Below are 20178 nucleotides of genomic sequence, written 5' to 3'. Positions count from 1 at the left end.
CCACTGGAATTTTCAAGTTTTTAAAAATCCATTCATGGGATGTGGGTGCAGCTGGCCAGGGCCAGCATTTATTGCCCATCCCTAGTTTCCCCTGAAAAATGAGCTGCCGCCTTGAACCACTGCGGTCTCATGTGGTGTAAGTACATCTACAGTGCAGTTGGGGAGGGTATTCCAGGATTTTGACCCAGTAACAGTGAAGGAACAGTGATATATTTCAAGTCAGGATGGTGTGTGGCTTCAAGGGGAACTTCCAGGTGGTGTGTTCCAACATATCAGCTGTCCTTTCTCCTTCTGAATGTTAGTGGTCATGGGTTTGGAAGGTTGGTGCATTCCTGCACTGCATCTGATAGATGGTGCAAACGGCTGCTACTGTGCATCGGTGGTGGAGAGAGTGAATGTTTGTCAAAGGGTTACCAATCAAGCGGGCTGTTTTATCATGGATGGTGTTGAGCTTCTTCATTGTTGTTGGAGTCACACTCATCTAGGCAAAGGAGAGTATTCCATTACACTCCTGACTTGTGCCTTCTTGATTGTCATTAGGATTTGGGAAGTCGGGGGAGGGGGGGGGGGGGGGGGGGGAGGTGCGTTACTCGTCGCAGGATTCCTAGTCTCTGACCTGCACCTTTAGCTACAGAATGACTACTCCAGGTGAGTTTCTGGTCAATGTTATCCCACAGGATATTGATAGTGTGGGATTCAGCAACAGTATTTTTTTCATTCATTCAAGAGGTGTGGGCATTGCTGGCTGGGCCAGCATTTATTGTCCATCCTTAATTTCCCTTGAACTGAGTGGCTTGCTGGCCATTTCAGAGAGTATTTAAGAGTCAACCACATTTCTAGGTTGGGCCACAGTTCTCGGTGAGCCCTGTTCACACGCTTGTGAGAAAGCCGAGCAAGTGGGTGCCGGAACCCCGGATTACCTGGCTGCCATGCTCGAGTATCCGATGGCTAAAGTTGGCCGGCATCTCAGCCCGGGACAACAAGAAGACCGTATCATCCCAGACATCTGCAGCCGGCTGTGTGCAATGACGAGGAGATCAACAAGCTGCTGGGTGGTGGTGACCATCGCTTAGGGTGGGGTGCTGCCTAACATCCAGGCCGTGCTGCTGCCCAAGAAACCCACCTCTGGGGCTGCCAAGAAGTGGAGTCACATGTTGTCCAAACCAGGAAAAGACAGCAGATTTCTTTCCCCAATGGACATTAGTGAAAGACTGACAGTCAAGGGGTGATGGTTGGACTCTCTCTTGTTGGAGATGGTCATTGCCTGGCACGTGTATGGCGTAAATGTCCAGGTCTTGCTGCATTTGCACATGGACTGCTTCAGTATCTGAGTCATCGCGAATGGTGATGAACTTTGTGCAATCATCAGCAAACATCTACGTTTCTGATCTTATAATGGCAGAAAGGTCATTGATGAAGCAACTGAAGATGTTTGGACCTAGAACACTAGGTGGAGGATCTTGAATCTTATTTTTATTTCCTGGACAAGTCAAGGAAATCCTGCAATATGATGGCTCAAGGGTTTCCAGTATTGCAGCAGCTTTTCATATCAACCGATACAAAGGGAGCGAGACTGGCACTCAGAAAAGGTGAAGAGTAGAAATTGCGAGCAACCAATCCCCTGATCATGAGAAAAACTCACAGGAGATAGTTCCTGGCACCATAATGCCAGCATTGTGTGTCTTAAAGTAAAAGCTAATTGCCAACTTCTTCCAATAAAATGCGCATTCGACTGTCCGCTCTTTGTGATCCCTTCCCGTGGTTTTGGGTAATCAGTCTGATTCAATGTATCACCCTTGGCTCAGCCCCAGAACACTCTCCTCTGAGTCCGAGGTCATGGATTCAAGTCCACCCTGCAAATGTAATCTAGTCTAATCCTTCAGTGCAGGATTGAGGGAGTCCAGTAGTTATGAATGCTCCATTTTTCACTTGCTGAACCAAGATAACCACGATAGGGGCAGCGCGGTAGCACAGTGGTCAGCACAGTTGCTTCACAGCACCAGGGTGCCGGGTTCGATTCCCGGCTTGGGTCACTGGCTGTGCGGAGTCTGCATGTTCTCCCTGTGTCTGCGTGGGTTTCCTCCGGGTGCTCCGGTTTCCTTCCAGTGTCGAAAGCTGTGCAAGTTAGATGGACTAGCCACACTAAATTTCCCTTAGTGCCCAAAAAGGTTAGGTGGGGTTACTGGGTTACAGGGAAAGGGTGGATGTGTGGGGTGTTCTTTTCAAGGGTCGGTGCAGGCTCAATTGGCCTCCTTCCGCACTGTAAATTCTATATACAACCACCCTTTCCAATGAACACAAAAGATCCTGCAGCACCTTTTGAAGAAGAGTAGCAAAGTTCTTCAGATGTTCTGGGCAACATTGATTCTTCAAAAAACATTGTTGAAATAGATAACACGGCCATTTGTTTCTCATTGCTGTTTGTGGGACCATGCTGTGCACAAATTGGCTGCTGCATCTGTTTACATTACAATTTTAGATACGCTTCAAAGAACTTTCAGCCATCCTGATGTGAAAGGCCCACATTAAGTTCTTTCTGAATCTTAATCTATAATGGTACCGTTGTTTTGAGCAGCGACAATGATCGTCAGACGTCTACCTCTGCTGCACATTGCTTCAGGGGTCTGCCGATCCAGGCTTTCACAGAAATCTGCAGTACAATGTTCCTTAGGGAACTCTGTCAGAGTGGAGTCGAGTCGGGAAGACAGGGTGCAGCCCTTTGAATAGCCCTGGTTGCCATATGGTAATGAAAGCTCCACTCTTTGAATGTGAGTGAATGGGTGAGTGGATGAATGAGTACGTTTGTTTTTCAATTAAGGGGCAATTTAGCGTTGCCAATCCACCTACCCTTCACATCTTTGGATTGAGGGGGTGAGACCCACGCAGACACGGGGAGAATGTGCAAACTCAACACGAATAGTGACCTAGGGCCGGGATCGAACTTGGGTCACCAGCACCGTGAGGCAGCACTGCTAACCACTGCGCCCACCATGCCACCCGATGAGCGAGTGAGTGAATGGGTACAGGGTAAGTGGGTGAGGAGGTAAGTGGGTTAATGGGTCAGTGGGTGAGTGGTAGGTGGATGAAGTGTGCTTTGGCTGAGATGGATACGTGGATTGGGGGTGAGTGGATAGTTGGGTCAGGTTGATTAGAGGGTTAGTTGGGAGGGTAGTCGAGTGGTGAGGAGGGCATTGAGGTAGTCATGGAGGTGATCAAGGTGTAATTGGCTGATCAGGAGGGGTAGCTGAGTTGGAAGGTAGTCGGGTTGGCAGGGTATTTGGATGGGTACTCGGGTCAGGTCAGGACGGTAGTTGGATGGTTGGCTCAGGGGATAGTCAGGTTGGGTCAGGAGTGTGTAGTTGGGTGGTTGAGGCATGAGGATAGTTGCTTCGGGTCAGGAGGTTTATTGGTTGATTGTGAGGAGTGGTCAGATTGGTGGTCGGGTTGGGTCAGCTGGTAGTTGAGTTGGTGACGGTAGCTGGGCCAGGGAGAGGAGTTAGTCAGGGGGTCAGGAGTGGCAGTTGGTGGGGTCAGGAATGTGATTGGGGGTCAGTTGTATATTGACCCATGTGTTAGACCAGGCTTTAATCTGTCTAACATTTCCTGGCTGACAATCCAGGGAAGTGAAACTGTCCAAACCCTCCAACTTCAACTCAGATTTTGAGAATTTCTTGAAGGAGCCTTAACAGCAAGGGAATTGCCCATTGGCAGAAACTTCCTCAGCAATTCCCACATTCATTCAGGCATAAGGATTTTCATAGGGTCTGAGTACACAGCTTCAAATATATTTCTGGCCTATAGTGATCTGAAGAGTGGAAGAGTTGGCCTCTCATTTCTAATATTCACAGTTACATTTGTAAATTACAATAAAATAAGGTAACCCGGAGGGTGCCAGGTGAAAATAAAATTGAATTTCCAGAAATGTTCCCCATCACCTTGTTGCTTCGCGCCTCATGCTGGTGTCACTTATCTTCATGCCAGTCCATATCCAAGACTCTTCGAGTATAATTTTAAACTCTTCTTAACTGGTTCCACCTAAATGCAGAGAGACTATGAAGCTCATCACTGGAACGGTACCCATGGCTTTACACGCTATCCATTCCAGTGAAGCAGGCAGTTTTGAAGCACCGGATTTTGGAGCTTCTTGCTTGTACATCAAACCAGTAGTTCCCTCCTGTACTGGTTTTGGAAGGATCTGTATTGATGTAGTTGTATTGTCACTACGCCGAGAAGGAGCAACATTCACCTCCCAAGCTCAGTGGGATTGATGGTATGTATGAGAACATGATGTGCAGTCCTAATTAAGTCTTGAAAGCCCAGAGCTAGGGCGCTCTCCAAACTATTTATGAAAATAATCTATTATGCTAATTCAGATGCGACAACTGCTCTCAAAGCATCTTCCTGAAGTCTTGGCACTGCACACTGATCCACATTGATTATCGCATTCTTTAGGGTGTTCCTCACTTCATGTCATTATTTTGGAGATATGGGCTGTGTACGCCTCCAGCATTTTGACTATTAGCACCAGAAAAAAATGAAATTCTCTCTGCTACCTGCATATGGGATTTTCACTCAGTCCTCAAGGCATTCATGGATATCATCCCAGGCTGTAACTTCCCATTTTCTGGCATTCAAAAAGCACCACACAGGAGGAAGAGGTTAGGATCACAAGTGAATTGAGTTTTAGATATGGGTCAGTGAGTAAAGGTCAGAGGGCTCCTGAACATATACCATTTAAGAAATTGAACTCTGCGATCTTGGTCCTTAAGCTCTTCAGCTGAAGGCAGCCATCTCTTTATCCTCCAATGAGAGACAATTTTTTCCTCATCAACCTTTCCCAGCTCATCCACTGGGTGAAATCCTCACTAACTACAGCACCGGGGACCCGGGTATAAACCCGGCTTCAGGTCACTGTCTGTGTGGAGTTTGGACATTCTCCCCGTGTCTGCGTGTGTCTCACCCCCACATCCCAAAGCTGGGCAGGGTAGGTGGATTGGCCACGCTAAATTAACCCTTAATTGGGGGAAAAAAAATAAACCCTCACTAACCAAGCCATGTGATTGACCAAACATGTATATCTAGGCTGCTACTTGGTTGATGGATTGGGTGAATCAGGCAGAGGATGCGGGTCCTCCAGTGGGGTGGACAGGTCTCCAGATGTTTCTTTCTGGAAGCATTCAGCGTCTGGGTGAGCTATAAGGCATGTTCATTTTAGAAAGCGCAGCTGTAACTTGGGAAACAGAACTAAGAAGAGAACAACAAAACCCACAGTTCTGTACGTGCTCTATATATTATTAACCTGAACCAGTAAGCTCTCTGCCAATTGTTTCATTTGTCAAAACTGCCCAGTATGACTCCCCATGAGTTGCAGAGATTCCTCCTTGTTCCTACAAAGGACCTAAGATATGGCAATCCTTTGCCTCGTGTTGTCTGCATGTTTCTTCTTTGAACAAATAACAAACATTTAGTCATGGTACAAAACCAATTAGTATTGTCTCTTGAGTCATTTCTGGAAATACTTTTGTGAACATGCTCTCAGAGGCAATCAATCTATCAGCCTTTTCACTCCTCAGACAAACATTCAGGAAATGAGAAATGGTATCTGAGAAGGTGTCCCAGATACCCCTGTCCACCATGACTCCGATGTGGTACTCTCTCTTGAAACCGAAGGCTGTGGGTTCAATTACCGCTCCAGGACCTGAGAATTAAAATTAAGACTGGCAGTCCAGTGCATTATTGAGGGAGCACTGCACTGTCAGAGGTGCCATATTGTGAATGAGGCATTACACCGAGACACTGTCTACCCTTTCCAATGGATATAAAACATCACATGACCTTGAAGAGCAAGGAAGTTGCCCATTGTGTCTTGGTCAATATTTATCCCACAATCAACATTACCAAAGCAAAGTATCTGGTAAATAAAATGTAGCTGATTGTGATAGCTTGCTTGTGAAAATTGGCTGCTGTGTTTCCCACACTGCAACAGTGACTCTTGTTATATTTCATTGCTGTAAACCACTTTTAGATATCCACGTTTGTGGAAGGTGTTGTACAAATGCAAGTCTTTTGTTTTGTTTTTCTTTATGGTGTTCTGCCTTCCGCTTTTCTATGTTTAAGGCACCTCACCAACACACTCTTTTCTCTGTCCCTTCTGGGTTCCCTTGTTGTGCTTCAGACTTATACTTTATCCCACTCCCAACTTTGGAGACACAACGTGGGGCAGGTTTCTCACCATGATGCATGTTCTTCATGTTAATAAGTCCTCACAGCCAAAATGCAGTAATAAGCAGATGGGATCATGTGAGCAGCTGGTTGAAAGACCAGAAACCTTCATTTTTTTCAACTGTCTGAGGAAAATCCAGGTCAGGAAGCTTTTCTCAGAGCAATAATGATCGTGAAGGTCCCTGGTTGAATCTCTGCCCATGTTGCATTAGTTGACCTTAGTCATGATACTCGAGCAGTAGTGAGCACAATTTTAGTGAAAGAAGAAAAGGAAAAAACAGCCATCATCCAGCGACTACTGCAGAAAGTGGTGCAAGATTGTAGAAATTGGATGAGAACATTATTGAGATTGGCTCCCTACACCAATAGGCTGTTGAAATTAAGCAACAAAAAATCCAACATAAATACCAGCAAAGTCTCAAAGCAAAACTAGACAACTCCATCACAGAGAGGGACTCAATGCCTCAAGCAAAGTGAGAAAAGACATAGGAATGTTGAGTGAACTTAGGGCAGCAGGTAGCACAGTGGTTAGCATAGTTGCTTCACAGCTCCAGGGTCCCTGGTTCAATTCCTGGCTTGGGTCACTGAGCGGAGTCTGCACGTTCTCCCTGTGTTTGCGTGGGTTTCCTCCTGGTGCTCCGGTTTCCTCCCACAGTCCAAAGATGTGCAGGTTAGGTGGATTGGTCATGCTAAATTGTTCTTAGTGTCCAAAAAAGGATGGTGGAGTTACTGGGTTACGGGGATGGGATAGGCTTAATTGGGGTGCTCTTTCCAAGAGCCGGTGCAGACTCGATGGGCCATAAGGCCTCCTTCTGCACTGTAAATTCTATGATTCTATTCCATTATTCCATTCCTGAATGTCCACCAAGTGTTGCCGGGACACTTTTCCCTTCCTCGGAATCAACATGTTCCATGGTAAAGATTGATTCAAACAAATGAGCAGTTATGTTTTAAATATCGATCCGCTCTTCGTGGAGATTAATTTCAAGTCAATAAAACTGTTTCCAGAAATTGCTTCGCATCTGTAATTGCTGTTCTGATTTTGAATTCGTTTAACAATTTGAGTAACTACAACATTTTTGAATTGATTTCATTTCAGTCTCTGGATTATGAAAGATCGGCATTTCACACACTGCTGATTAAGGTGGAGAACGAAGACCCAATCATGCCCGAGATCAGTTATGGATCGAGCTCTACCACCACGGTCCAAGTCACAGTTCTTGATGCGAATGAGCCGCCTGTTTTCATTCCCGATCCAACAATCGTCGTCAAGCCAGAGAACATCCCAATAGGCAGTGTTGTTGTGACATTGAATGCATCTGACCAGGATATTCTTCAGAAACAGACAATTAAGTAAGTGCCCTACATAAAGTTACTTTACACAGAGTTTACAAAGGTATAAATTTGAAGGCCAAGAAGACGGGTTTGGTGTTAGGCCAAGATGTGTATTAAATGGTTCTGCAATCATGCACCTCAAAATGTACAAAATCAAGTGTCATGCAGGGATTTAATTTGCTTCTCCGTACACAGATTTGAGGAAGGTTGAGTTCCATGGTGAAATTACGCCTGTAGCACTCTACTTTTCTGTTTGGAACCACACACTAAGTACCGAGTCTAAGATGCAGCTATTGACCTAAATGCCGAGAGAATTATAAACCTTGTCCTCCGCTTCCAGCAGAATACAATTCAGAAAGCTGACTGTCAGCGACAAGTTAAATCAAAGCAGAGATACTGTATGTGATAGTGTGTTATGAATGCGATAAATTAAATAGGTTTTAAAAAGCCCAAATAAAAATGACTTTACAGAACAATAGTATCCTCAGTTACAGCATGATTGTTTTAGCTCACAGAAATTAAATCAAGTAAAGGAATAAAGGACTGCATTGAAACAAAGTGTGAGCTCATCACAGTTGTAGATTACAGATCAATACAGGAATTAGAGGCTGCTCATTTCCGTTTAATATCTGTAAAGTGTATTTCATGAAATGGGCTCTGACAATATAACTCACCTGTTGTGGTGGTATGATTTGCATAGCTGTCTGCCATTGGTGCAGAACACCGGCTTACCATTGGCCCTGGTCGGTCATGTGCCTGTCGACCGATTGGTTGAGACCAGTCATGTGACGGCTCTCCGATTGGTCGAGAGGCTGAGTTAACCACGCCTCCATACCAAGGTATAAAGAGTCAGAACGCCCGGCGGTCGTCCATTTTATTGTAGTCGACCGCAGGGCTAAGTTCTAGCTTATTAAAGCCTAACTTTTGTACAGCAACTCGTCTCTCGTGCAATTGATGGCTCATCACCTGTACTGGGGAAATATTTTTACAGTGCACAATTGTCCCACAAGAAACAAGAACAGTAGACCCTGGAAAAACTCAGTGTTTGGAATCTTACCAGAATTTGACAAAGTGTCAGACTCAGACTGAAAAACTGGTGTGTAATCTTCAGCTGCACAGATCGGTTTTCTCTCCAACTATTGAACCTCTTGAAGAAGACGTGAACATGGTTTACACCATCCCTCTGGTAGGGCAGGTCCCCGATCTGGTAACCGACTCCGCAGAGATCGGGGCGCCATCTTTAAAAGGCACCCCAATTAGCTCTGCAGCTTTCAGCCCCATCACAAAGGTAGCGGGAGCTCTCTCACCCCACCCCCTTGACATTGCTCACCGGCATTCCCCTGCCCCCTCCTCCCACCCCAACATTCCTTTCCGACATTCTCTCCCTCTCCGCACCCCCCCCCCCCCAGACAATCTTAACAGCATTACACCCTCCCCTCTCAGTGTCCACTCTCCCCTCCCCCACCCACCACACATCAATGAACACTCTTCCCACAACATTGGGCTCCCACTGAGACCCACCTCTGGCACTGCCCCTAGCACAGGCTGGCACTGTCAACCTGTGCCAGGGCAGTGCCCACTCTCCCCCCCCCAGGGGGCTATGCTTACCTCTGCAACCCCGAAGGTTCCCCTCGGCTGCTTCTTGTTTGTCCAAACCTGTTGTAAATCCCACCTACGTGACATCACGTTCGTAAGGTATGAACAGTCAGTGAGTGGGAGATCATGTGGAGGGGGTGGGGCTTTCTAATAACATTTAAAATCATGCAAATCTTTTAAAATGAAATGCGCACCTCGTGACATCGCCGGCAAATGGCGGGGAACATCAGCGAATGTGATCACTCTGGCAAGAATTGTGTTTCCCAATTCTCACAAGGTTTTCCACCCATGCTGCTGGCCCCGTACATGGGTAGTGCAGGCTCAAAATCGTGCCCAGCAGGTCTGCCAGCGGTTATTCAGGGAGAAACCGTGTAATTGGTAACCATTTAATGGAAAATAAATCCCGTTTTGAGTACGTTTAGCCGAGTGTTTCCTGGCGCTCGCAGTCCCAAGAAAGACCCCACTATCTAATGGTATTCTGTTTCATTTTGGGGCCTCAGCAGAGAATGCCCCGCAAGGCCGTACTTCGTCTAACTTCCTGCACTGAGGAGCTCTGCCTGTCAGTGCAGGAAGGCACCCCGATCTCAAGACCCCCAACATGACCCCCGGACTACCTCAATGCCCCGACTCACCAATTAGGGGGTCAACGACGTATGAAAGGCATTGCCAGGTGCCAGGCTGGCAGTACCATGGTGCCCAAGTGGCAGTACCATGGTGCCCGGCCCTTATGAGATAGGGCAGTATGGAGATCAAAAATGGCACCCTAATCTTTTTCTGCACAGGTGAGCAGGGTTCATTAGCGCTGGAAATGGTCCTAAGTGCAGCCTCAGCAGGGGGTTCCTGACTGATGTCTGGAAATGCACCCAGGGCACTGGCCCGGAGTCTGAGCGGGGTGCCCCGATCGTGGGCCAGGCCACCGTGGGGGCACCCCCCGGGGTCCGATCGCCCCCCCCGCCCCCCCCAGAACCCCGGGGCCCGCTCGCGCCGCCGATCCCTCCGCCACCAGGGGTGGTTCAAACCTCGGCGGCGGTAGAGGCCTCCCAGCAGCGGGATTTCAGCTCATTCGGGCCGGAGAATCACCGCAGGGGCCTCGACGATCGGAGTGGCGAGATTCCCGCCACCGCCACTTCCCGGGTGGCGGAGAATCTCTGCCACGGCGGGGGCGGGATTTTTGGCGGCCCCAGCAGGGTCGGAGAATTTCGCCCATTGTTAGTGGGCCTGACCTGGTATTGTCCAGGGCCTCCGCGATTCTCCGCCTCCGATGGGCCGAGTTCCCGACGGCGCAGTTCACTCGTGCTTTTAAAAATCGTGAAACCGGGGTCATGGCTGCTGAGGGTGCGAGAGTGGGGGGTACCATTGCCACAGTGGGAAAGGCAGCCATGCAGCTGTGTGCGCCTCTGACAGCCCACTGTGAATTTTGGGCCAAGGATCGCATAGGTGTCCCCCAGGGCACTCACCTAGGTGTCCTCTGGCCCCAGCTGGCCCGTCAGCTGTATGGGCACGCTTCAGCGCAACCAGTGCCACCTTATTGGCTGGGATGAGCGTGTGTAGGGATTGTAATGTGTATATGCGGCTGCAGCTTGTCAGCCTCCTGAGTGTCAATCACGGTCCCAGAGAATCACGCACCGTTTCTCACTGGAATCGATTGTGTTCCACGTGGTGCCGGTGCTGCCACTCCACAGGCGCTGAGGCTGTCCAGGTTTGGTGCCAGATTGGCTGTCGTGGAACTTCATGAATCCTGCCCCGGCGTCAACACGGAGAATCACGCCCAAAGTTCTGGTGATTAATTGCTTAGGTTCGGTATTTTTTTCCAATGGGGAGTTATAAGCATCAAGGTGCATAGTTGTATTTTTGAGACTAAAATGAGTATCTTGGGTTGCCCAATTGTTGACAAAGCTGCTCAACGGATGACAAGGAAGCACCATTAAACATGCCGCCAAACTACAACTACGTCAGTCACTCCGGATATCAAGGGCCGGATTCTCCCAAAATGGGACTCTGTCCCCACACTAGCGTAAAAACGCTGGAGTTTTACTGTGGAGATTCCTGCAAAAAAGATCAGTTACTTCAGTGCCCTGCAGGGTGCTAGCAGGGAACCAGAGTAATTCTCGCAGCTTTAACTGTGGATACGGGCCCCGCACATCCGGTATTGAGTCCGCGCATGCGCATGGCGGCGGCCTCCAGCAGCCGTGCCGAGCGCCATGGCGGACTCGGACCGCGGAGGCAGAGATAAAAATTAGACCCCCCCCCCCAATCGGCTGCATGCCCAAGTATCTGACCACGCGGATATTAGCTGCCGATAAAGCCCCTCCCTCGGTGTCCGATCGATCCACCCCCCCACTAGGGTGGCCGCGGACTGAGTCCGCAGCCGCCACGCCAGCATTCCGACTGCCAATACCAGGTTAGTTGCACGCCATCGGGAACTCGACCAGTCAGGAGAGGAGGATCGCTGGGCTGGCCTCTTTCAATGGGCCACCAGCCGTGCGGGGTACTCCGCGATCACACTGATTCTCAGGTCCAGGAGAATTGCTGCAACAGCGCCGAGCCCAATTTCAACGTGAAGTTGGATTCTCCGCCCTCGCGCCGAATGCGATTTCGGCGCTGGGCTGCGAAGAATCCAGCCCCAAATCAATGGTCCATAAGACTTGGTGGGAATGTTGAGTTACCCTGAATGGGGGAGAGAGCGGAATGTAATTTTGTTCTTCTTTCCAGCTGACAGATAATCTTAGAGTATTGATAATTGTTGGAATTTCACTCTTGACAGGTCCAGCCATGACTGTCAGGGTCACAGTCTGTGTGGAGTTTACAGGCTCTCTCCATGTCTGCGTGGGTTTTTACCGGGTACTCCGGTTTTCTCCCACAGTCCTAAAATGTACAGGTTAGGTGAAATGGCCATGCTAAATTGTCCCTTAGTGTCCAAAGTTTAGGTGGGGTTACAGGCATGGCGTGGGGTGTGGGCCTAGGTGGCGTGCTCTTCCAGAGTGTCGATGCAGACTCGATGGGCTGAATGGCCTTCTTCTGCACTGTAGGTATTCTATGAAGACGAATAATTATGGGCCAGGGATGGTAATTTTCCCGCGGCCTCAAGAACAGGATATGATGTACCCTTTCTAGCTTAATACACCCTACTTACGAAAACATGGCAACCAGCTCTCAAAAATTTAATAGGGAGTATATCCTCCACTCTTTCTCGCAAACCGACGACCCGGATATTTTTCCTCCGGCTTTGGTTCTTCAGGTGGTTCAGGAATTCTGACATACCACTGAGCTGATTTTCCAACGATTGCCAGTGGCCGCCAACTGAGGAGATTACATTTTCAACAGTAAGGATTCTCTCCACCGTTTCATCAAGGCTCTTTTTTTATTCGTTCATGGGATGTTGACATCACCGAGGAGCCAGCATTTATTGCCCTTGAACTAGGTGGCTTGCTAGGCCGTTCCCGAGGGCAGTTAAGAGTCACGAATATTGCTGTGGGTCTGGAGTCACATATCGGCCAGATCGGGTAAGGACGACAGATTTTCTTCCCTAAAGGACATTAATGAACCAGATGGGTTTCGACTGGTTTCATGGTCATCCAGATTTTATTGAATTCAGATTTCACCATCTTCCGAGGTGGGATTCGAGCATTACCCTGGGTCTCTGGATTATTGTCCAGCAACAACACCACTGAGCCACTTCCTTCCCTTACTAGTACTAGTATACTGCAATTCAACGTCAGGAGCACTGATATTCTGCGCCAACAAGCCGAGGTTATCGTCAAAGACTTTGATCATATTAGCAGCCATCAGCTGTCATGCCTTCAAAAGAGCCGGATCGAGAGCCCATTCAAGGACCAGGTCACCATGTTGAGGCGTCTGCTCCACCCTAGTGGCTTCTGACTGCTCTGTTTGGTCGACAATTTTCATGGGATTCCTCGGCATTTTGTCACCAACGTTCAGCCAGAAATCTTCCAGGGACGTAATATGGAGTTCTCACTCCAGGATTAGGTAAGTATGGGCTGTGCAAGCGTGATAAATGAGAGGATTAAAGGATGAGTAGCGAGAGAGCCTATAGAAATGCTGCTATTCCTGTGCTTGCGACACGTGACCCCCACGGAGTTGATTTCGATGAAGACTGAAAGCAACATAATCTTAATCGTTACAATGCTGAGAAGCAACATGATATCAGTTATTGGACTTGGGACTGAGTGTGTGGAAATAGAAAACACAGGTTTAAAATTGACAAGCCCCAAGTGAGAGAGAAGAGTAGGCGATTTCATTTGTTCTCACAGAGTATTCGATACATGGGATGGTTTACTAGCACGAGAGGTAGTTGTTGCTATATCGATTGACTCCATCAAATAGATTTTGACCATATTTTTTACAGCAGTTGTGAATTAAAAGAAAAGAAACAGAATAAACGAATTAAAACCATGCATATCATGTCACGGGAATCATGTCTTATTGATGAGGTAAAGCCAGAAGCAATTAAGAGTACACTTTGGACTTTAATAAGACTAGTCTACATCACATATAGCTGAAGAAGTTGCTCTTCCTTAACCTGAGAGTCAAATCGAGTCAACACAAACACGTAAGTGCAAAGCAAAATTGAGTCAAACCGGCTGGCAAATTATAAAATTATATTCCGACAAATGCATTGTGAGAGTGATTGCCTTTGAATTTACAGTGCAGAAGGAGGCCATTTGGCCCATCATGTCTGCACCGGCCCTTGTAAAGAGCACCCTACTTAAGCTTAAACCCATGCCTTCACCCTATCCCCGTAACCCACTAACCCCACCTAAACCTTTTGGACATGAAGTGTAATTTAGCATGGCCAATCCACCGAACCTGCACATCTTTAGACTGTGGGAGGAAACCAGAGCGCCCGGAAGAAACTCACGCACACACGGGCAGAATGTGCAGACTCCGCACAGACAGTGACCCAAGCCGGGAGTCGAACCTGAGAACTTGGAACTGTGAAGCAACAGTGTTAACCACTGAGCTACCGTGGAGCCCCGGTAAAATTGAAGTTAGTGGGAATGAGGTAGAAAACCTCCCAGTGGAATGAGTCGGACCTGGTGCAAAGGGGGACAGATACCTGTGATTGTTGGAGGTTAAACCTCTCAGCTCCAGAAGTCTGATATGGGATGATTCACCAGCAAGAAAAGTAGTTGTTGCTGTATCAATTGACTTCATCCAATAGATTCTGACCATATTTTTGTTTTAGAGCGTTTGGGAATTTTTAAAAGGCAGCAGGAGAAACGAATTAAACCTTGCATGTCCTGTCACAGGAATCAGTGTCTTATTGATAAAGTAAAGCCAGAAGCAATAAGTCCCCCAAAGACATTGTCCTAAGTGCAACTAGCATCATCTGCTTCATCAGTAATCTATATACCATCATAAGATCAGAAGTTGGGGCGCTCACTTAGCGTGCAGTGTAATTATTCGAATCTTCAAAAGTTAATTGTTGTTGTCACTCATCATTCTACTCGATCAGGATTGGCTGCAGCCAATATGATGGGATAATGAGTTTAATGAGTGTTTAAGATGGAATACACACTACTAGAGAGCATAAATGGACAACTGAGACAATTAGTGAATCTAGTGCAGCTAAGATAGCTGCTGTGAGCAAACAGCTCTTTCTTCTCCCTTGCTTTTTCTTCTCATCGCCTCATATCTTTAACTACCTGAGAGTGTTAACTTGGGAAAACATTGAGAGGTTTTCCTGCACTGAGTTCTGGAAAAACCGCTTGTTTGTTTCTGAGGGGGAGTGTCCTCCGCCATATAAAATCTGCCCCCTACCATCCAGCTACCAACGGCTCAGCTGGGGTGGACTGTGATAGCTTATTGACAGGGCCGATAAAGATTTACTTTATTACAAAATACTCTATCTCATGTCAAGTTCTATGCCTAAACCTTGGTTTAAAATCTCACCTTTAATGCCATTCACCTCTGTTATGTTCTTTGTTGTAGCCACAAAGAGAAAGTATCAGAGGTGATGCACATCGAGCTTGTATAACACATTGCAAGAGGTTTATTTACAAAATGCTGTTCAAACAGGGTACAATGGTGAACTCCATAAAAGCCCGTGAAACGCTCTGATTGCGTCATTGCGTAACACGTTACATTACACCATCTAATGGTGTTACTCTGATACATAACACCGCTCTATCTTTACTCATTTAGTGTCGCTGGCATTTTTACAGTTTAACACAGATCCAACACATTATCCCATTACTAATATTGCTTTGCTACGGATGTGTATGTACATTGGTAAGACGGTCCCTTGGGGGGATGCCTGTCTTGCTTTGGCAGAACACTACATTCAGGAACTTGGCTCTTCGGGGTCCTGGGAGTGTTTTCCTATTCTCTGGTCGGTATCACATCTGGCAAAGCCAACTCAGGAACTGTCTCTGGTTGTGTGGATGACTCTGTCACAACAGATTCCATAATTTCAGTAATTGTAGCCCTCAAATCTGGCATGTCACTGTCCATACTCTCTTGGTGAAAACATTTGGTACAGATTCTGTGCTCTGACCACGTGCCGCAATGATTGGTCAGTGTGCCGACGTCAAATTCGTTCATCGTCAGTTTGCACAGTTTATGAAATCGAGCCCATTTTAGCTAATACAATCTTTGGAGTCCAATTATTTGCTGGAGTTGTAATTTCTCAGAAGAACATGTTCCTCGCAATCAAAGATTCTGCTTTTGGAATGTTGTTCCCGTCTAGCCACTTGCATCTGGTTTTGTTGACTGTCTATTTCTGAAGTTGAAGGAGGAGTCAAAACGTCGAACAGTTGTGTCTAGTTTCCTTTCTAACATCAGTAGAGCTGGTGAGCTTTGTGTCATTGAATGTGCAGTGTTTCTGTATGTCATTAGAAAGCTATTGACACGTTTAGGTCGAGAGCCTTTATCCATCACAACCTTCATTGCAGTGAATGTACAAAATGTTCGGCTAAGCCATTGGTAGCTAGATGGTAGGTAGGGGGCAGATTTTATATGGTGGATGCCACTCCCCTTCAGGTAGTCCTCTAATTCAGCTGTTGTGAACCGCCAAAAATAGCCGGATCCCGGGACACGCATATGCATAGCTGACGACCAGCACCGGTCATACCGTTAAACATGGCGCTGGGTGTGCGCGAACCCAACCAGCCAACCAACCATGACCCCACAGTCCACCCACTGGCCAGCCCCACCAGTCCCCCCAGCCTTAGCAGAAGCCCCCCCAGCCAGCGGCATGTATCCCAGCCGAGTGTGGTGGCAATGGACACCGTCCGCAGCTGGCATGTCGGATTCCCACATGCTCGGGACAACAAGTGGCCCTCGCCGTCGGGAACTCCGGCCCATTGGGTGGGCCGGACGATGACGCGCCAATGGCATTAAAATGGCGCACGTCATAATAATGCCGGTTTGGAAGGGGCAGAACATGGCAGACCAGCGTCAAACCGGTGCCAGCCCCAATTCCGGCATCGGAATACACTCTCCGCCTCATCACCAATCACTATTTCGGCATCGGGCATCGGAGAATCCACCCTATACCCGTAACCCAACACCCCCCCCCCCCCCCCCCCCCCCCCACCCCTTAACATTACTTTTTAGGACACTACGGGCAATTTAGCATGGCCAATCCACCTAACCCGCACATCTTTGGACTGTGGGAGGAAACCGGAGCACCCGGAGGAAACCCACGCACACACGGGGAGGACGTGCAGACTCCGCACAGACAGTGACCCAGCCGGGAATCGAACCTGGGACCCTGGAGCTGTGAAGCATTTATGCTAACCACCATGCTACCGTGCTGCCGTGCTAACCACCATGCTACCTGAGTGCATTTAGATCCCACATCTGTCCGTTTTTTTAATTCACTCCCTTGACCAGGCCTGCATTTATTACCCATCCCTGACTACATTTCAGAAGGTAATGGTGAAGCACCTTCTTCATCTACTGCTCTGCTTAAAACACACACAGTGTCCGCATCTCAACTGTTGGGTGTGAATGTTAAACTGAGAAAAGAAGAGAAAGACTTGCACTGTCGAGCACCTTTCGTGACCACAGAATCACCCAAAGTGCTTCACAGATAATGAATTACTTTCAAAGTGTATTTAATGTTGTAATGCAGCAAACGCGGTAGCCAATTTGCGCACAGAAAGCTCTCACAACGCCAATGTAATTAGCAGATGACCTGTTTTTTACGATTTGATTGAAGAATAAATATTTGCCAGGGCACTACAGATAACTGACTTGCTCTTCTTTAAAATAGTTCCGTGGGAACTTTTACACCCACCTGAGAGGGCAAATGGGGCTTTTGTCTGACATTTCATCCAAGAAGTAGCACCCCGAACATTGCAGCACTCCCTCGGCACTGCACCAGCGGGTGTCAGCCTAGCTTTTCGGGTAATGCTGTTCCTTTTCATAGAATTCCCACAGTACAGAAGGAGTGCTATTCAGCCCATCTCGTCTGTACCAACTCTTTGAAAGAGCATTCTACAAATGCCCACTCCACCGTCCACCCCACTCTATCCCTGTACATCCAACCTGCACATCCCTGGGCACTAAGGGGCAATTTAGTCTGGCCAATCCACCTAATCTGCAAATCTTCGGACTGTGGGAGGATACCAGAGCCCGGAGGAAGCCCACACAGACATGGAGAGAACTGCATGCAAATTCCACAGACAGTTACTCCAGGGCCAGAATTGAACCCGGTCCCTGGCGCTGTGAGGTATCAGTGCTTACCACTGTGGCCACCGTGCCACCCCTTCTTCATCATCTATGTATTGTTGACGCTTTACCGCTGCCTGGTCAGATGTCAGTCCTTGGGCATTGGAACGAAGAAAAGCACAATGTTAAGATTTTGGTGATGGAAGGTGGGGGAGGGGGGGGTCACTAAAATGTATGTGCATAGGCCAGTAGCACCTTGCAAATCAAAAGACAAATAGTGGTAGTGGAATATGAGGAGGGGGGTTAGGTGTGATAATTTTCTCTTGTTCTAGTCCTGCTGTTGGCCACTGATTAGTCCAATGATAGGCACAGTCTTCCCCATAGGGATCAAGGCATGCCTTTGCAAAGGAGCACCTAGTTAGTCCCTGCTGCCTCCGGTCATATACTACCTGTCCTGCAAGAGAGAGGGACGTGTGTCAGTGCTGTGCTGAGATCTGTTTTCATCATTGAACGGCTGGCAGTGTGTGCGAGCTGTGATACATGGCTGTGAGTTTGTGCAGTAATGCTAATTGTGTTCAGACAGTTGTGAAACCTCAGTTTGAGGTTTGATCAAGATTGTTGATAGGTGGGTGATGGGGGTGTCGTGCATTGAGCAGTGTCTGAGGTCAGTGGTGCAGTTGGTGGGTTACAGCGTTTGAAGATGTATTCACTGTCCTTTCCTGCTCAATTCATGCAGCCACTCAGTATAACGATTAGTCCTACGGCACACTACAATCATGGCAATGAGCAAGGGGTTAGCGTGCTGCCTGAATCACGTTGAACTGGTTCAGTGCTTGTTTTCAGGTGCTGCCCAATCGAACTTCCTTTGATTTTTAAAAAAAATTACTATATGACAATCAAGTACTGTACACATGTTCAGTATGGTTCTGTGAATTTTATTTGTCCTATAAACTGATTTCAAAATATAACCAGTTGTCTCATCTGCATTTGTCTCAAATTTATGTCAACTTTTGCCATGCTGAATGAAAAAGGTTGATATTGTTTGCACACCAATCTCCGTGATATGGACTTCAACGCAACAACTACCTGGAGAATTTACTGTGGTGATTGATAGCTGCTCGAGGCTAGAATCAGAAAGGCTTTGATGAAGTATATGGGGATTTATCATCGTAAACAAGTGCATACAGCCAATTTAAAGTCACATTTCTCTGAAATACGTAAGAAAACAAAAGATCAGTGCGAGCTTGCAATTGCATACGCCATGTATTTTCTGAATCAAATACTTTGGCCTTCTGATTTGTATTCATCTCCATTCCTTGTTTGTAAACATAATCTTATTATACACAGGGATCAAAACTGTTGACAATTCAACTGTTCGGGATAGATAAAAAGTACAATGGGACTGTGGCAAATAGGGACTTCTATCTTTCTTTTGAAATATTATGGGATAGGTATATTGGATTTTCCTTTATCTTGTTAGCAGTTTTGGCCATAACTATCTCATCAAAAATAAAAAATCTATTTTTAAACATTTTATTCCTGCTTGATTTGAGGAACCTGGATTAAAAGGTATAAAATGTTCCTGCTTCAACTGAGCCCCAAACACTCATGATACAATCCCTACTGTCCGCATATCATAAATTCATCAGCACTTTATTTTTTTAAATTTAGAGTACCCAATTCTTTTTTTTTTCCAATTAAGGGGCAATTTAGCATGACAAATCCAGCTACCATGCATATCTTTGGATTGTAGGGGTGTAACCCAAGCAGATACGGGGTGATTCATCAGCACTTACTGATGGAGCAAAATATTAAAAAATAAATTCAGAAGGAATGAAATTATGATTATTTTAATGGTTTGACTTGATTTTTAAAAAAGAGTGCTTTTACAATGTTTGTACAACATAAGACCATAAGACATAGGAGCAGAATTAGGCCACTCGGCCCATCGAGTCTGCTCCGCCAATCAATCATGGCTGATATTTTTCTCATCCCCATTCTCCTGCTTTCTCCCCATAACCCCTGATCCCCTTATTAATCAAGAACCTATCTCTGTCTTAAAGACACTCAGTGATTTGGCCTCCACAGCCCACTGCAGCAAAGAGTTACTCAGATTCACCACCCACTGACTGAAGAAATTGCTCCTCATCTCTGTTTTAAGGGATTGTCCCTTTAGTCTGAGATTGCATCCCCTGGCTCTAGTTCTTCCTGCAAGTGGAAACATCCTCCTAAGTTCCCTGGAATGGGCGAGATTGATGGCAATCAGCCTTAAATTTCACCATTACGCATCCATAGTTTCCAAGTCAGAATACATCACGGCAATCATTGGAGCCAGAAGTAAATCAGAAAACAGATAAATCATTCATATTGATCTTTGATTCCTGCACG

The 20178-nt window shown here is 46.9% G+C and overlaps 1 protein-coding gene across 3 annotated transcripts in view; it reads left to right on the top strand.

Moving 5' to 3' along the window:
* Positions 1 to 20178, top strand: part of cdh13 (cadherin 13, H-cadherin (heart)) — a 1126050-nt gene that overhangs the window by 996755 nt on the left and 109117 nt on the right. For all 3 annotated transcript variants that reach the window (XM_038806328.1, XM_038806329.1, XM_038806331.1), the window contains one exon: positions 7322 to 7575. In XM_038806328.1, the coding sequence (XP_038662256.1) occupies positions 7322 to 7575 (254 nt within the window). The remainder of the gene's footprint in view (positions 1 to 7321; positions 7576 to 20178) is intronic.

The sequence above is a fragment of the Scyliorhinus canicula genome, chromosome 9 (genome assembly GCF_902713615.1).
Source record: "Scyliorhinus canicula chromosome 9, sScyCan1.1, whole genome shotgun sequence".
In the NCBI taxonomy this organism is placed as follows: Eukaryota; Metazoa; Chordata; class Chondrichthyes; order Carcharhiniformes; family Scyliorhinidae; genus Scyliorhinus; species Scyliorhinus canicula.
Note: the sequence above shows the minus strand (reverse complement) of the source record. Positions and strands in the feature narration are given on the sequence as shown.